We start from the raw sequence: 18,727 nt of genomic DNA on the forward strand, positions 1-18,727 counted from the left end.
ACTGTACGGTAAGTTGCTTTGGATAAAGGCGTCTGCTAAATGCCGAAAATGTAAAGGTAGATGTATGAAGGCTGGCACAGAGGGGGAGCCATCTACATATTAATGCCTATAGTGATAGATTTAGGCTTTTCTGGAATATTCTCCACCAGTTGATAGATTCCTCTTGGTTTCTTTACTGAGCTCGGTTGAGCCCAGGAGAAGACAAAGGCACAGAGACACAGACGCGGCCGAGTACCAAAGATCTTCTAACTTTATTTGGGGAATTAACAAGAATAAATACCTAAGGAAAAGGGGGTGTTGGTAGACAATGAAAGCAGGCAGCTGTTGTACAAGGCGTGAATACTTTCAGGATGTAGAAGCAACAGATTGATCAAAGGGACAGTAGGAAGTTCCAGGGTGCGAACACATACATATGGTTGTAATCAAACTCATGGCTATAAAGTTAACTAAAGAAATAAATATATTCTAACATATAGTTTTGAAACAGAATGTCCAACATGCTTATAATCAGGTGTCCACACACTTTTGGTCATATAGTGTGAATTTTTTAATAACCGTGTTGACTTTGACAGGGTTAAGGTGAGGCCAGCAGTACCAGTCCAGCTGTGCCACTGGGACACTTCAATTTGGAAACTGATGGAGTTATTTCTTTTATTACTTCACTTTTAGTGCCATGATTAATTGCTCATACATTTGGATGGTCACTATACATTATTTTCTGATTTGTACTGCACAAAACGGATGATAAAAGGATATAAAAGGATAATTTTACTGCCCTGAAAATGTGTTAACACAAGAAAGGTGCTGTGCAACGTTATGTTTTACTAGTTTTGTAGATAAATGTTAGAAACAAATCGTTATTAAGCCATTTTCTGTGTGTTTGGGTTATTTGTTCCACCACCACACAGTCTGGCAGCCAAAAACAAGGCAGCCATTTTGATGCGGACATGGATTTTCAGTTTGGTCTGTCAAGCCGTAATAAAATGGCCACTGAGTGTTTACATCTTACACTGACTGAGTTCATCAAACATGTACCAAAAATACAAACACTGAGCCGAGAAAGTAATAAAACAGCGCTTAATAACAGCCATATAAACTCCATAAGCTACACGAAGAGCAGCAGCTCTCACACAGAACGGTCCCCTACATTCCGAGAGGACACTCGGTTCAGATAAAAGCTGAGTAAATAAAACGCTTTTATAATCAAATAAAGTCGAATTATTGTTGTTTTATTACAATATTTGAAACCAGCGACTAACGACGCATTTACTCTAACGGAAGTATTCTAGCGATGAGTATTTGGAATCATTTCAGTGAGTCATATTAATCGATTCAGCTCACAATATAACAATCGGTTCATTTGGCTCCCAAACAGCTTTTGCTTTAGTGTTACTGGTTCCATTCATTCATTCATTTATACATTCAGTTACTATCTGTTTTACCACCGTTTATCCCGATCAGGGTCGTGGTGGGTCCGATTCAATAGGTAAGAGGCAGGAAACACCTCAGACTGGTCACCAGTCCATTACCCAGAGGAAACCCACACGGACACAAGGAGAACATGGAGAATAGACCCATGCATTTATTCATTTTTTTTTTTCATGTTTTACGACCGTTTTAGTCCTGATCACCAGATTTACTCTGCACAATGCAGTAACACATCCCGGACAGGATACCAAATCCATCCCGGGCTTTAGCCATCCCCTCTCAGACAGCCAATCATGTTTGAGTGTGGAGCCTGACTGGCCGATGGATGGATGGATGGATGGATGGATGGATGGATGGATGGATGGATGGATGGATGGATGGATGGATGGATGGATGGATGGATGGATAGATAGATAGATAGATAGATAGATAGATAGATAGATAGATAGATAGATAGATAGATAGATACTTTATTCATCCCGAAGGAAATTAAGGAAAAGCACCAGTGGGAATTCAAACCCCGGATCTCAGTTTTTACATTTTGAGTGATTCTAGTAAACGGGTCTGGTCCGGGTCCTTTCTGTGTGGAGTTTGCAGTTCTCCCTGTGCTCTGGTTTCCTCCCACAGTCCAAAGTCAATCAAAAACTGCCTGTGTGTGTTTGTGTTTGCTCTCTGATGGGCTGGTGACCAGTCTGGAAAATTTCCTGCCTTTTTTTCCAGTGATTTGTACCCAATGGTAAAATTTATTTATTTATTAGGATTTTTAATGTCATGTTTTACACACTTTGGTTACATTCATGACAGAAACGGTAGTTACTGGTTACACACGATTCATCAGTTCACAAGTTCAATGCCAAACACAGTCACGGACAATTTTGTATCTCCAATTCACCTCACTTGCGCGTCTTTGGACTCGAGGAAACCGGAGATCCCCACAGGAAACCCACCCAACCCATGCAAACTCCACACAGAAAGGACCCGGACCGCCCCACTTGGGAATTGAACCCAGAACCTTCTTGCTGTGAGACAACAGTGCTACCCACTGAGCCACCGTGCCGCCCCAATGGTAAAACAGACAGTGAATGAATGAAATATGAAAACTCTTCATAATGGAGCGCTTCAGACGTTCTTTTGTGCCAACTGCCATCAGACTGTATAACAATAGCAGAATACACAGGTTGTCCTCACACTGACAAGCCACTCAAGGATCCACCAACCAAAAATATATCCAGCCAACAGCGCCCCGTGGGCAGCATCCTGTGACCACTGATGAGGATCTAGAAGATGACCAACTCAAACAGAAGCAATAGATGAGCGATCGTCTCTGACTTTACATCTACAAGGTGGACCAACTAGGTAGGAGTGTCTAATAGAGTGGACAGTGAGTGGACACGGCATTTTAACTACAGCAGCGCTGCTGTGTCTGATCCACTCATACCAGCACAACACACACTAACACACCACCACCATGTCAGTGTCACTGCAGTGCTGAGAATGACCCACCACCCAAATAATACCTGCTCTGTGGTGGTCCTGTGGTGGTCCTGAGCATTGAAGAACAGGGTGAAAAAGTATGTAGAGAAATAGATGGAGCGCACCGGTGGCGCACATTCTTCTAAATAAACCCAGTTTATTGCAAAGCTGTTTCATCGTCCTTATACTAATAACAAACTGGTGCTGATGTTACAGGAGATCGAGGATTTCTTTATTTGTGAAACCGATATGAAAGTATAACAAGTCTTGAACATCCCTCATTTTAACACAAGGAGGTTGCTATGGCCATGATATTTCGACTTTAATCTCGTAATATTTTAACTTTAATCTCGAAATCGAAACTTATACGACTTTATTCTCAAAATCGAAACTTTAAAAAAAAATTTTCTTTAAAGTGGCCCTAATACATCGTCGTATAAAAGAGGTTCTCCAGTTTATTTCATTATTCATGCAAAAGCTTTGAGATGTACAGTACATTGACACACGGGCTAAGTGGGTAGCACTGTCGCCTCACAGCAAGAAGGTCCTGGGTTCGATCCCCAGGTGGGGCGGTCCGGGTCCTTTCTGTGTGGAGTTTGCATGTTCTCCCCGTGTCTGCGTGGGTTTACTCCGGGTGCTCCGGTTTCCTCCCACAGTCCAAAGACGTGCAAGTGAGGTGAATTGGAGACACTAAATTGTCCAAGACTGTGTTTGATATTAACTTGTGAAATGATAAACCTTGTGTAATGAGTAACTACCGTTCCTGACATGAATGTAACCAAAGTGTAAAACATGATGCAAAAATCGTAATAAAACGAACAAACAAACATTGACACACAGCACACATCCATCTGACTCTTCATTGCGAATCGACTCCCAGGAGTCATTTGCGATCGACTCCCACTGAAGCGTTTCCGAGCACCGGAAACGCCGATGTTAGGCGCTCACACGTCACACTTTCCTTTCAACAAAAAAAAAGAAAAAAAAAAAAAGACCGTCCAAATATTTTAGTCGACAGTAATTAAAACGCGCCGATTTAATCTCGCTTTAGCAGGTCCGGTATGATCTACCATGTTTAGTAGTGAGAGTAAGAAACAAAAGGGCTCGTGCAGGCTCGCGACGGGGAAGCCGCGCGCAGAACAGAGCGAGGGGGGGCAGTTATGATCCGGAGGGGCAGGGAGGGAGTGAACAGGCCCCGCTCAGCTCGTCCCAAATACTAAACATGGATGCATAGGTAAAACGGCCTGTTTTTATTGTATTCAGTGCATTTGCTGTGTGTTGTACCGACGCGCTGTTAGTGTGATATAATATAAAGCCTGCAGATGTTCGCTCGCGCATCTTGTGCGGATGACCGTTAGCTATCCAGCTGTTTTGCACGCTAACGACATGTTTACTGAAGCCGAGGCTTCTCTCAGGTGCGTAGCGGTTCTTTCTCGGCACATAACGGTTTGCGCTTGTTAACGTTAACCTCACGCTCGTCTGCGCTGGTTGTAAAGCTCCTCGGTCATTAGATTTGCTCCTTGTAGAGTCTACATGGGGACAGTGGGAGCCTAATGGGTCGGGCTTCGAGCTTTCAAATGCTCTGCTATGCAGCCACTGTTGGGCCCTTGTGCAAGGCCCTTAACCCTGTCTGCTCCAGGGGCGCCGTACGATGTCTGACCCTGCGCTCCGACCCCAGCTTCCAAACAAGCTGAGATATGCAAAGAAAAGAATTTCATTGTACTGCACATCTGTATATGTATATATGACAGATAAAGGCGTTCTGTATTCAAATGTCTGAATGCACTTTTGCATGCATTTGTAGAGCAGCAGAGCCTCGAACCTCTCCACACTGAGCCGTGCTGCCACTCACCTCCTGCACTGCATGTCAGATCAGACGCACAAAAACAATGCAAGTTTTGCAAAGCTCATTTTAATCTTTTTTTTTTTTTCCGAATCAAAATTCCGCTGATATACAGAACCATTCTCTTAAATATACATGCATGAACCAAAGTGGTTAAGGTACTGGACTAGTAAGCAGAAGGTCGCTGGTTCAAACCCCACCACTGTCAGGTTGCAACTGTTGGGCCCTTGAGCAAGGCCCTTAACCCTCAATTGCTTAGACTGTAAGTCACTTTGGATAAAAGCGTCTGCTAAATGCCTAAGATGTTAAAGTATACACGGATACTCAGCATATGCCCATAATGTTTAACATTTCCGCCTTTTAGCGGACACTTTTATCCAAAGTGACTTGAGCAATTGAGCTTAAGGGCCTTGCTCAGGGGCCCAGCAGTGGCAGTTTGGCCCCACCAAACTTGAACCGGCAACATTCTGATTACTAGTACAGTACTTTAACCACTGAACTACCACTATTCAGCATGATTAGATAAATGAATTTAAGTTTTTTCATTTTCCAAAGTTACATTGTTTTGCTTTACATTTAAATGCAGAATAAAAACCCAAACTCTTAAATTATATAATTGTTGCTCAAACTTTTTGAAAATATAATTAAAAAGGTATATACAATGTTTTCTTTGTTATTTATTTACCCATGAACAGGCAACTAATCTAATATAAATAAACAATGCCCAAAAATAATGGTTAAAAAGATTTAAAACATTTTTCCATCTTCATTTAGTAGTTAATTTATTTTCATTAACCACTTTATTCTGCTCCAGCCTTTACCAGGTAATTTACTTACATCCAGGGAACATACAATTTATCACTATCTTCATTTAAGTCCTGACCTGTGACAGGAGGCAAATTTAGTGCCTAGGTTCTCACAGTAAGTTCCCAGGAGCTGTGTGGCACTCACTACTCACTACACCATTGTGCCACCCTCTACAACTGGACCTTTTTGAAATGATTAGAATTTATTTACAAGCATAAAAGTTACATTTGAAAATGCCTCCATGAATCCTGTGATAGATTTTGCTAGGACCTTCTGATAGTTAGCTTTTAGCTTATATTGCATCAGATTTTAGTTTTTATTGTGATATTTACAGTAAGTTAGATAACTATAGTAAAGCATTAATTTATTTACATTATTTATTAATATTTTCCCAGTAGCAGTTCATCAATGGAAGCATACAGGGATACCCTTTTTCTTTTACTCAGTCATACTTAGGGGCAATTTAGGGGGAACCCAGGGGAATGGACAGATTGTTTGTACATACAGTATTTGGTATTATGGAGATCCAGATATCCATTAATACAGCTATTCTGAATAGTATGCTAAATTAGTGCACTTGTAATGCTGTTGTAAGTATGGAATTTGGAGTTTGTATCATAAATCAACATAGCAGACAGGCTGAAAAGAAAGCTGACAGTTTGTAGTCATTTAAACATCTTAGTTTTCATTCAGTTGTCTTTCATCCTTTGAGATAAATATATACCAGCCCATGAACCAATTAAATACAACTTTAAACTGTGTGTTTTCCTTTTCTCATCATTTTAAAATACGGTTTACACACATTTACCAGAGTAACATTAGTGAGAGAAAAGATTATGCCACACTGTATACATTCCTGACTGTTTGAAATGTAATAAGTCAGGGCATGAAATGCGGGTAAGACCCTTTTTATGGGGTTGACATACAGAGATGTGCCCCAAAGCTACTTCAGTGTTGTTTTGGCTGTAAGCTTTGGGTCATTGCCATGTTGAAAGTGAACTGTCATCCCACTCTGAGTTTGTGTTCACTCTGGAGCAGTTTTTTTCCTTGTATTTCACAGCATTCGTTTATCCATTAGTTCTTACAGTGTAACACAGTGTAAATTGTGTACCCTTATAGACCCTGGTGTTATCCTTTGCAAACTTTGTTCGATGCAAATTGCAACAGCTGGACTCCAACTGGGTTCTAGACACATCTCAAGGATATTTAAAACAAACAGGATGCACCTGACCACAATTTGGAGTGCCACAGCAAATGGGCTGAATAAGAAATTTCAGTTTCAGTTCATTTTTAACTAAATTTAAGTTTGTACTTCATCATTATGGTGAATTTAGAGTAGATAACAGCAAAGTGGGCTTAATATTTAAAATCAAATTCATGGCACAATAAAGTGCAAAAGTCAAGGAGTCGGAATACTTTTTAAATCCATTGTACATGAGGCCAGTTTTGCATGACTATAGTAACTATATAATAATCAAATGTGTAAAATACTGTGAAATTATCTCAGTAACTTGTTAATAACTCAGTTCTTCAATGACTAGACTAGGATGCATTTGTTAAGGGTAGATAGGTTCCAAGTTTCAAACTAATCAGGTAGATAGATTACAGGTTAAAGGTTGGTTAGTGAGTTTTTTTTATTGTTGGGGACAACTGGTATTTTGTTTGCAGGATCTTCATGCGTCTGGTAAAAGAATTACCAAACCTTAAAAAGCTGGAATACATCTTTACACAAAACATATTACTGTAGAATAGTATCCATTTTTAACAACATATGTTGTGATATTTTGCTTATTATAAATAGGTTTATATGTTATTTATTAATTTGTCACAGGTCAATGGCTGATCTAGTTTGAAAAAATCTGTCCTGTGTTTGGAAGCATATAAACACTATATGAAGTAGCTGTCTTTACTCATTTCTCTTTTTCTGTCTCACAGATAGAGAAGGAGTGATGAGGAGGAGCTTCTCATGCCCCAGATTTTTTTTTTTTATCAACAATGGAAATCATACAAAGCATATTTGCTGAAACATGGAAAAGGAGTTGTATATCACTTGGCCTTAAATGGATTAAATATTAAGTCTTTGACTGTAAGGAACTAACGCATGGCACTTGGACAAATCAATCCTTATCTAGGATGGTCATGAACTCATGTATGGTCATGTAACCATGTAACCAAGAATGGCATAACACTTACATTTTGTTTTACAAAGAAAGCAACAAAAAGCACTAAATTTCATCACTCAAAATGTGACAATGAAATGTTTGACTTGCACATCTCAAAGACATTAAATACCAGTTTACACCTATTAATAATAAAAAGGATCTGACCAATGTGCAATTCAAGGAGACATTACTACAAGGACACTCATGCTGAAAGACATACAACTTCTTAACCAGAGACAATGACTCAAGTAACCATCAAGCACTGAAACGACAGTACTGTTAAAGACTCGTGAATCCAATCCAGCCTTTGAATTGTGTGTTGCAGAACTTTGGAATATCACTATCCATACGAAAAGCCATTCTACGCTGCAATCTCCACTTGGCACAACTGACTTTAAAGTGGGAACAGTTGGTGATTGTCAACAGCAGATCAGTTCAAAGCAGACCAAATCCAAGGGTGAGTTGAAACACGTATGAGAAACAACAGTGATTGTCATTGTAACAGCTCATCTGGCAGTTTTAATATGGTTGTTGTAACTGCTCTATGAGCAGAAGGTGTTGCCACTGCACACCAATGTTTCAGTAACTGGGAAATGTTCCAGTTTGGAAAATACAATGTGGACATCATAGAGATGCTGAGTGGACACCAAGCCCATCAGCTCAAAGGTATTGGATTAGAGCGACAACTACAACACCAGCAACAAGTGCAGCTTCACCAGCACCAGTTTCAACAACAGCAGCAGCAGCAAGTAGAACCTCCAGGCACTATTTTGTCTGGTCTTGGATTGGGCCCATTACAAGGATCAAGAAACAGTGCCTTTTCTGAATCTGCATCAATTTTTGCAAAAATGAGTGCACCCCCACCCTTACAGCAACAATCACTGTCTTCAACCTCACAGAGCTCAAGAAAGTCAAGCAAAATGTCTGGAAGCAATAGCAGTGGAGGTCATGTAAGTGGGTACCCTCAGTTTTTGCGTCCATTTCATCCATCTGAGGCAGCTCTGGCACAAGAACAGCTGCATCCTGGAGTTGGGCGATTTGATCATTTTTCAAGCAGTAGTGGAAGCGGAGGAAGTGCAGGAGGAATTGGACTAGTATCATCTGTTCCACCTCCACCTCCCCCGTTACATCCCGGCCTCTCCATCCCCCAAGCATCACCAGGACCATCCTCTTCTTCTCCATCACCTTCTAGTTCTACTGCCAACAATCCTTCCAGTAGTAGTGCGGTAACTTCTCTCGGTCACCAGTTGACTGGAGCTCAGTCTGATGCAAGAAGCTTGCATCAACAGTTTAGCTGCATGCTTGCAGCTAATCAGTATTTCCTCTCTGGAGTACCAGCTAATTCCAGCTTGGAGCAGTTTTTGGTACAGCAAGGAGGCCACAATCATCTCGGTCTTGGTCTGGGCCAAACAGGAAGTGAATCAGGTTCTGGCCTTGCTCCTCCTCCTGCTCTCCACTCCTCACACTCACATAGCCATTCAACCACCCTGACACAACCACAGCAAGCACCCCCACAACAGCAGCAGCTACACCCTCACACTTTGTCCCATCCTCATCCCCATGCACATCCACATCACCATCTTCATTCATCTCAACCTTCCTCATTAGGCAGTTTTGATTTTCAAGGGATCCCTGTCCTCTCCTCAAACCAGCTAGCATCTTTGATGCAGCAGGAAGCTGGCTTACCACTTCCTCTGCCTCTACATCTCTCTCTTTCCAAGGACGAAGAAAAAGGAGACAGTTCAACAGGAGGAAGTGGCGGAGGCAGGAGAAAGAAAGCAATGGCTGGCTACTTGCCTCAGCGAAAGGCTGACAGCAACAACAACAATAGTAGCAGTCACAGCTCTGCAAATACCAATCCCAGCAACAGTAGCACCACAGTGGGTCTCAGCCACGATACTCCATCTGGTCTTAGTCGAATTGGCATGTCAGGTATTAGAGATCCCCCTTCCCACCTAACCTCCTCATCTTCCTCTTCAGTCGTGTCATCATCTTCCTGTTCAGCCCCCACTTCCACATCAGCATCAGTCCTTGTGACAAACAGTTCCAAAACTGACAATCATAGCTCCATGCCTTCTCGTTCATCAGAACCTGAACCACTTTACCATTGTGGAGAGTGTGGGAAAACATTTACTCACCTATCCAGTCTGCGCAGGCACTTACGCAGTCACGAGCTGACCACTGCAGGTTCAGCCGGCACAAGAAGTAACGTTGTAAACCCTGTTCTACACCCTGCTGACCCAAGTATTCCCCACTCAACCCAAGATGCTTCATCATCATCATCATCATTATGTCTAAGTCCAGACAAGACTTTTCACTGCTCTGATTGTGGCAAAGGTTTTAAGAAAAAGGGACACCTGCTCCAGCATAGTGTGATCCACTCTGGTGCACGGCCGTTTGCCTGTAGTACTTGTAGCCGTGCGTTTAATCGGCGTGAGTCCCTTACTCGTCATGAAAAAATACACGAGGAAAAACCCTTCCGTTGTCCGGCTTGTGGCCGCTGTTTTCGTGAGAGCACCTCCTTGCTGAACCATGCAGCCTCAGGCACTTGTGGCAAATCAGGCCGAGGACCAAGGCAGAAGAGCGATAGTAGCAACTCTGTAGTTGGTGGCAAGAACAGTAAGGCAGGGACTTCCAGTGATGGAATGGTAACTAGTGCAGTGGGTGAGTCACGTATTTATCTTACAGGATAGTATGTGTGTGAGCCAAATACAGTTGTGATGTTTAAAATGTGTTAGGGAGATATCCGGATATGCAGCATTAATACTGTTTAATTTGTCATGCAGGGTCTTACCGGAATGATGTGTACAATAACTTCAAAGACCAACGCTCTCAAGGCAACCTATATGCTGGACCATCCTCATGTGGTGGAGGCATGTCAGGGCCAGCACTAAGAAAAGCACCTTTAGCCCCTAATCTGCACCCACACCCACACCCACAAAGCCAAAATCAACAGCATCACCAACAGCAAACACATTTACCCCTTTCGTCTCTGCTGGACGACTCCGAAGACGATGTTACCAGCTCAGTTAATAATGCGATCTCTGCTATAACAGCTGCGGCAGCAAATTGCATGACTGGTGATCTTAATACCGGCAGTCGAGCAGACGATAGAAGGGATATCATTGGCGGGCTACTTGGAGGTCTTGGTTTAGGCCCTCTTAGCTCCCCTGGTGGTCCATCATCAACATCCGGAATGGACAGGTTTAGGGGTGGTGAAAACCAGGATGCCCTGGCTCTCCATCAGCAGCAGAATCCACAGACGTCAGACGGAAAGCCCAAACGTCCTCGGAAGCCCCGTAAAAAGAAAGAAATGGGCATGCCGGGTGCAGAGCCTCCCAAAAGAAGACAGCCAAGAACTGCGGGGACAATTGGTGACATAAGACCTTATTTATGTAGCATTTGTGGTCGAGGCTTTGCGAGAAGAGAGACCCTACGAAGACACGAGCGCATACACACTGGAGAGAAGCCTCATCACTGTACAGTATGCGGCAAATACTTCAGAGAGGCATTTCACCTCAGTAAGCATCACACAGTACATTCTGGAGAGAAGAACTATAAATGTCTTCTGTGTGGAAAGGACTTTGGATATGCACAAAGCCTTAAAAGACACGCAAAGTTACACCAGAAAGGGGAAATTGAAGAAGTACCAACAACACCTGGAGGGGAAAACCTTTCCAACTATTCAACTCCTGGTGGGAGCATGGGGCAAGGAGGTCAAAGTAGCACTTCATTCTACTCCTACCCACAAGATGTTAAACCCCAAGGACCGAATCCCCAGCCTCCTCCCAGACTATACACATGCGCTATTTGCTGGAAGTCTTTCCGTCATCACTTCCACCTGACTGCTCATCATCAAACAGTGCATGAGGGAGGTGGCGACAAGCTGTTTTCTTGTGAAGTATGTGGAAAAGCCTTTGCATATTCCAACAGCCTCACAAGACACAGACTGTCTCAGCATGGCCTAACACGTACTGGCCAAGGAACACAGCAAGGAAGCACTGGCGTCACTGGAGAAGACAGCACTGTCGGCACCTCAGTATCTGAGAGTGAAGCAGCCACAAATGCTTTACTTCAGCTTGCACCCAGTGCTGAAAACCAAGGAGAAGAGGAATCCCACAGTGCAATTCTTCACAGCCACCAGCATGCGCCACCTCAGCCACAAGCTGGGTACTCACCTCTGTTCTACGTTCCTGATACCAACACACCGCTCCCTTCCTCATCGAATACCACTCCTTACACCCAGCCTCTACCCTCCAGTTCCTCTATACCATCTCATCAGCACACTGGAGTGAAAGGTGAGCCCATGTATCAAGTCGGCCAAAGACATACACTAAACCCAAACCTACCCCTTCACTCGCATGTACTGCCTCTGCCGGAGCAACATCACCACCACTCCCACCTCCAGCAGCACCTAGCAAACGTCCAGCCCCACCATCACCACAGCTTTCACAGCGAGGACGACCTGAGGCGTCGCAAGAAAAAAAAAAAAAGACAGGACGGGAGAGAGAAGATAGGCTACGGATGGAACCAGAGCGCAAGAATTGAAAAGGGGCTAATAGATCTCTCAGCTGGGGACTGGGAGAAAAATGAGAAGAGAAGAGTTCAGAGGAGATTAAGAAAAGCATTCCGTAAAAGACAACGGAAATTTAGGAAAAAGATGGCTATGCTTCTGAGAATTAGACGAGGTAATGGAGGAAGCAGAGTCGTGTGTGAACTAAGTCCTTCAGGAGGACTGGAACTGTATAGTCTGTTCTCTTTCCAAGTCCCTCTCAAGCGATTTCCTTGCCCCTTCTGTTTCCTTACCACATTTTCACGACGAGCAGCACTTATGGTACATATAGCAGCCAGGCACTGTCCCAGAGTCAGTTACCCATCGGGTCGATTAAGATGCGCAGTTTGTGGCAAACAATCACGTAAATTACTCTCAGCCCTTATTCACAGGAGCTCTCATTTATCCAACAGAGCGTTTTCATGTAAGCGCTGTCCGTCTCGTTTCTGGAACGCAGCACTTCTCACGAGACACAAAAGAACTTGTAGGGGCAAATTGGCAGAATTAAGACAAAAGGGTGCACTTTGTTTAAAACTCACGACAGGAACGATCTTTAAAAGGGGAGAGAGAGAAGGAAATATATCAACCCTGCAAATACAATACAGTCACTGAGTGTGCTTTATGAATCCTAAAAACGTTAAACGTTGATGCGTAATTCAGAAAGACGGACTGAATTACTGCATGACAGAACTACTAAGGCTCGGTGTCTGACCCATTGAAAGACTTGAGTGCTGTTAGAGCTTTTATCCTTTCATCATTAAAGGTTCCTCAACTTCCAAATTGAACAAAATTACAAATGCTTAACAGACCTCTTTTATAAAAATATCAACGTCTGTGTTTTACTCACTTTACTCTGACTTAGAAAATGTTATACCTGTATGTGTGTTAAAGATCTTGACTGACATTAGGTGAATTTATAGTGATTTTACTAATACAGCGTTTTCCTTATCAGTAATAATTACTATAAGTCAGCAGTTGCTCTGTAGAACTTTTCTGTCTCTGGTATGTATTCTGTGAAGTTTACTTAGATGAAGTGTGAGGATTTCAGCTCTTTAATGTAAATGCATTAGTACCGTGAGGAGAGAAGAAAGAAGGTATTAGAACGATCAGTGTTTTGTTTAACTGTGCATGTTAGACGCTGGCCTTAGGTATTGTTTGAGTGTTGACTTATTTAAAGGTTACACAGTGAATACAGTAAAACAGTATAAAATCAACTGAAAAAGAAAAATCCAGAATAAGCTCTTCATTTTGTCTTCATGTTCATGTTAGTAAGTGATTAGCAGGATTATCAGATCATAAAGTAAAAACAAGCATTAACATGAAAAAAGGACAAGCATTAACACTGTCAATTTATTTTATAACAACACCTAGAATATTACTGCAGTATTTTCCTAAGTTTCCTACCTGTCTTCATTGTATTTTTATCATTTTATATATTATTTTATTCTGCTATGTGTGTACAAGTGTTTGTGTGTCTGTGCAAGTGTTCGTGAATGACTGTATATACACCAAAATCCATAACATTAAAACCACCACAGAGCAGGTATTATTTGGGTGGTGTGTGTTGTGCTGGTATGAGTGGATCAGACACAGCAGCGCTGCTGGAGTTTTTAAACACCTCACTGTCACTGCTGGACTGAGAATAGTCCACCAACCAAAAATATCCAGCCAACAGCGCCCTGTGGGCAGCGTCCTGTGACCACTGATGAAGGTCTAGAAGATGACCAACTCAAACAGCAGCAATAGATGAGCGATCGTCTCTGACTTTACATCTACAAGGTGGACCAACTAGGTAGGAGTGTCAAATAGAGTGGACAGTGAGTGGACGGTATTTAAAAACTCCAGCAGCGCTGCTGTGTCTGCTCCACTCATACCAGCACAACACACACTAACACACCACCACCATGTCAGTGTCACTGCAGTGCTGAGAATGATCCACCACCCAAATAATACCTGCTCTTTGGTGGTCCTGTGGGGGTCCTGACCATTAAAGAACAGCATGAAAGGGGGCTAACAAAGCATGCAGAGAAACAGATGGACTACAGTCAGTAATTGTAGAACTACAAAGTGTTTCTATATGGTAAGTGGAGCTGATAAAATGGACAGTGAGTGTAGAAACAAGGAGGTGGTTTTAATGTTATGGCTGATTGGTGTATCTTTGTATGTGAATGTACATCCGCAAATCAGAAAAAGTATGGAAAATGCAAATAAATGCTTTCTTTGGTCAACTTCATTCATTTGTTAATATACATCCATGCCTGCATGTCTGCAATACACAAGTTGATCAGATAAAATATAAAATATCTTGGGTTCAGACTGTCTGCAGTAAAGTAAAAGTCAAAATAAATGTAACAAACACTGTTTTTTTAACATTTGCATTTTCATACTGTCCCACCATTTTCTGGTTTGAGGCTGTATGTGCACACTGGGCATTGCCATCTAAAACATTAGGTAAGAGAAAAGTGTGATTGCTATTAAGAACAAAAGCTGCATTTTCTTTTTTCCAACAAAAAAAAAGTTGGTGTCTGAGCGCCTGATGCAGTGGTCTTATTATGCTTGCCCACCCCAGCTAAGATTCAAACCCAACAGCCAGTTGGGCGTCTACACAGATTGGCAAACTGGATTGAAGGATTTACACCCTATTCAGGATATTCCTGCCTTGTCTGTATTAACATCTGAAGCCAGTCAGTAAAATATTTATAAAATAACAGCACCAAATAATTAGTAAAATATTAATTAGTAAAATACTGTATGTGTCATGACAGATCTGATGTATTTAAATTGTAAAAGGCGTCTTTAAATACAGACTTATGTTCGGCTGGGTTTACTGAGGGCTGCATGCGTAGTTCAGTTCCTCAGCCAAGTCAGCTTTTAACATATTGTGGTAAAAAGCTCTCGGCTGGTGCAGTTACTGTTAATGCATTGTGTTAGATGAATACGGAGAAGCAGAACCCACTGTGACCCTGACCAAGATAAAGCAAAATTAAACATTCAGATTCCGAATCAAAGTGTCTGAAGTGGTAAAGTATGGATGGAGCTAAATCATGGATGTTTTTTATGCTTTTAAAATACTCAATACAGCAAGACAACTACAAATTAAAAGTTTTCATACTAATATAAACTTTTATCTATAAAGGTGGAAATAGAAATAATGTGTACTGTGAATTGTATTGTCAATAATGAATGATAAAAAACTACAGAAAAAATCAAGTATGTTTCTATATATTAGCCTCACTGCTTATAGTTCATGAGGAAATAGAAAGTGTGAACTTAGATCAGGTCATGATTGATGTATAGTGTGTTAGAAAGTCTGTTCACTGTTCAGCCTTACATATGAAGTTTGTCATCATTTTCTGTAGAGATTCCACACTTCTCATAGCTTATCAGTTTTCTTATATAGTCATGTACCATACACTGATCAGCCATAACATTAAAACCACTTCCTTGTTTCTACACTCACTGTCCATTTTATCAGCTCCACTTACCATATAGAAGCACTTTGTAGTTCTACAATAACTGACTGTAGTCCATCTGTTTCTGTACATGCTTTGTTAGCCCCCTTTCATGCTGTTCCTCAATGGTAAGGACCCCCGCAGGACCACCACAGAGTAGGTATTATTTGGGTGGTGGATCATTCTCAGCACAGCAGTGACACTGACATGGTGGTGGTGTGTTAGTGTGTGTTGTGCTGGTATGGGTGGATCAGACACAGCAGCGCTGCTGGAGTTTTTAAATACCGTGTCCACTCACTGTCCACACTATTAGACACTCCTACCTAGTTGTTCCACCTTGTAGATGTAAAGTCAGAGACGATCGCTCATCTATTGCTGCTGTTTGAGTCGGTCATCTTCAAGAATTTCATCAGTGGTCACAGGACGCTGGCCACGGGGCGCTGTTGGCTGGATATTTTTGGTTGGTGGACTATTTTCAGTCCAGCAGTGACAGTGAGGTGTTTGAAAACTCCAACAGCGCTGTTGTGTCTAATCCACTCATACCAGCACAACACACACTAACACACCACCACCATGTCAGTGTCACTGCAGTGCTGAGAATGATCCACCACCCAAATAATACCTGCTCTGTGGTGGTCCTGGGAGAGTCCTGATCATTGAAGAACAGCATGAAAGGGGATAACAAAGCATGCAGAGAAACAGATGGACTACAGTTAGTAATTGTAGAACTACAAAGTGCTTTTATATGGTAAGTGGAGCTGATAAAATGGACAATGTGCGTAGGACCAAGGCGGTGGTTTTAATGTTATGGTTGATCGGTGTATATGTAGTCACTTTACTTACTTAAGTTTAATAACTTTGTACATCTATGTTTATTCCCCTAATGATAATACCTAATTCAACCAACTATATACATTTGTGCATTTTATATGAATCTGTACATGTAAAGCACCCATATAAGTTTTTGTTACATTTCTGCCATGCATTTGATATTAAAGTATAAATTCCTTTTAAACAGGCAATGGAAAAGAAAGTGCAGCTACACTATATGGCAAAACGTATGTGGATATCCGGACTAATGATCTAGTTCAGGTGTTTTAGCTACACATTGCTAACGTGAAGAAAATTAATTTTACAAACCTAATTTTAAAAATGTTGGGACAAAAGGTAAAATGCAAATAAAACAACAGTACTTTTAACTGTATTTTACAGGTATTCAGTTAAAACAACAAGATATTTAATGTTTTACTGTTGTAACTTAAATGTTTTTGTAAACATATGCTGGTTTCTAAATTGATGCTTGCAGTACATTCCAAAAACATTAAAACAAAATCAGTGCATGTCTGTGGAATGAGCAGAAACACCTGTTTTGAGATTTTGAATGTGACCATGTGTTAGCTGAGGGTTTGAGAATCATGCACATTTTCAGATACTCTAAATCTTTCCTCAATATTTTTATGGTAGGTGGTGAAATTTGCAATCTTGCATTGAGAAACCTAAACAAGATACGAAGAAGTTGGTCAGTTGAGATGCTAAAAACGTTTTTGTATTTTTGTCAGATTCCTTTTTATATTGTGTGTGTGTGTGTGTGTGTGTGTGTGTGTGTGTGTGTGTGTGTGTGTGTGTGTGTGTGTGTGTGTGTGTGTGTGTGTGTGTGTGTGTGTGTGTGTGTGTGTGTGTGTGTGTGTGTGTGTGTGTGTGTGTGATAAGAACAGGATGAACACAACAGTAAAACAAACTGCAGAACAAAGGTCATTATTGATTGTATTTAATCAATAGTTAGTGTAATTAAGTTTTTTATTCCATAGTTGCCTTCTATTTGAGGATTAAATGGACATTTTTATTACATATGAAACAAGTCGTAACGTAAAATAAAAGAAAACGGTAGTTACCAACTTGAATTTATTCGGGTTTTATTATTTAAAGCTGCACTTTTGCATTTTAACCGCAGGGTGGCAGCAGGACAGTTTATTTTTATATTTCCATTTACGCAAAATCGGAATGTCTAATCTTTATGAATTTTATCAATTTGCAACATAATTATATGGACAGCTGTCGGTCATGCCAGTTAGGAAAAGTAAAAAGCATATTGAATAAATTATGTACAAGTTTTTGTAAGGATTAAATAATTAAAAATCAGCCACTTCTGCACCAGTATATGATGAGTAAAGGAGCTGTTATCATTTACATAAAGAAGGGTCTCTGTAGATAGCAGCTTCAACCACATATAATGTAAGTGATATTTACTTATGTGATTTGTGTTTTTATTTGTTTATTATTATTATTTTATATATTTTTATTTCATGTTTTACCACTGCGTCCTGGTCAGGGTTGTGATGGGTCCAGCTTCCCCAAAATCACTGGGTAGAATGAAGTAACACAGCCTGGACAGAGACACCAACCCATCACAGGTCCACTGTGCCACCCTCTGTCTGTGTTCATTTAATTTAATTTATTTATTATTATTATTGATATTAATCATTTTTGGCAGTTAAGATTTTGCTGAAGTGTATGGCTCTTTGGTGGATGACTGTCTTGCAGTGCCCGACCACCTACAAAAGCACTTATGAGCACTAATGAGCTGAAGAATTACAGTGTTATATGCCTACATAAGTATTATGGCTGTTTTTAGAGAGTAATATAGGTTAGTAAAGCATGTATAATTATTGGAAGTACTCATGGGGATACTTTTATAAGGGGACCAATGAAGATATTAGTGAACAAATCACCTTGAGTGCCCCCTGCATTGCCAGTAGTTATGCCACTGCGAACCTCACCTGCAGTTGCTGTTTGTGAAAGGTTTGCAATAAACTTTTAAAGTCTGCCTCTGTTTTCTTTGGATATTCCAGTGTTTGTCCACCTCCCAGAAACATACAGAAGTTGAACTGGCTGCTCTAAATTGCTTCCAGGAGTGAAAAAGGCCCTTAAATGAATTGGTACCTTATTTAGGGTGTGTTCCAAACTCACCGGATTCTCTTTTAATAACATCCGTCTGTTCCTCTTGATGCGT

The 18,727-nt window shown here is 41.2% G+C and overlaps 2 protein-coding genes across 2 annotated transcripts; both read left to right on the forward strand.

Moving 5' to 3' along the window:
* Window positions 1-7,779: 7,779 nt before the first annotated feature.
* Window positions 7,780-14,493, forward strand: LOC134310826 (zinc finger protein 420-like). The gene is made up of 2 exons (XM_062992533.1): window positions 7,780-8,170; window positions 10,500-14,493. The coding sequence occupies exon 2, from the start codon at window positions 10,589-10,591 to the stop codon at window positions 12,875-12,877; it is 2,289 nt and encodes a 762-aa protein (XP_062848603.1). The 5' UTR covers window positions 7,780-8,170; window positions 10,500-10,588; the 3' UTR covers window positions 12,878-14,493.
* LOC134310827 (zinc finger protein with KRAB and SCAN domains 1-like) lies at window positions 8,164-10,469 on the forward strand. The gene has a single exon (XM_062992534.1). The coding sequence runs from the start codon at window positions 8,307-8,309 to the stop codon at window positions 10,404-10,406; it is 2,100 nt and encodes a 699-aa protein (XP_062848604.1). The 5' UTR covers window positions 8,164-8,306; the 3' UTR covers window positions 10,407-10,469.
* Window positions 14,494-18,727: the final 4,234 nt, after the last annotated feature.

Source organism: Trichomycterus rosablanca, chromosome 3, assembly GCF_030014385.1.
Source record: "Trichomycterus rosablanca isolate fTriRos1 chromosome 3, fTriRos1.hap1, whole genome shotgun sequence".
Lineage (NCBI taxonomy): Eukaryota > Metazoa > Chordata > Actinopteri > Siluriformes > Trichomycteridae > Trichomycterus > Trichomycterus rosablanca.

Coding starts and splice junctions, on each gene's coding strand:
- LOC134310827 (XM_062992534.1), top strand. CDS start 8,307: ATGTTCCAGTTTGGAAAATACAATGTGGACATCATAGAGATGCTGAGT.
- LOC134310826 (XM_062992533.1), top strand. CDS start 10,589: ATGTCAGGGCCAGCACTAAGAAAAGCACCTTTAGCCCCTAATCTGCAC.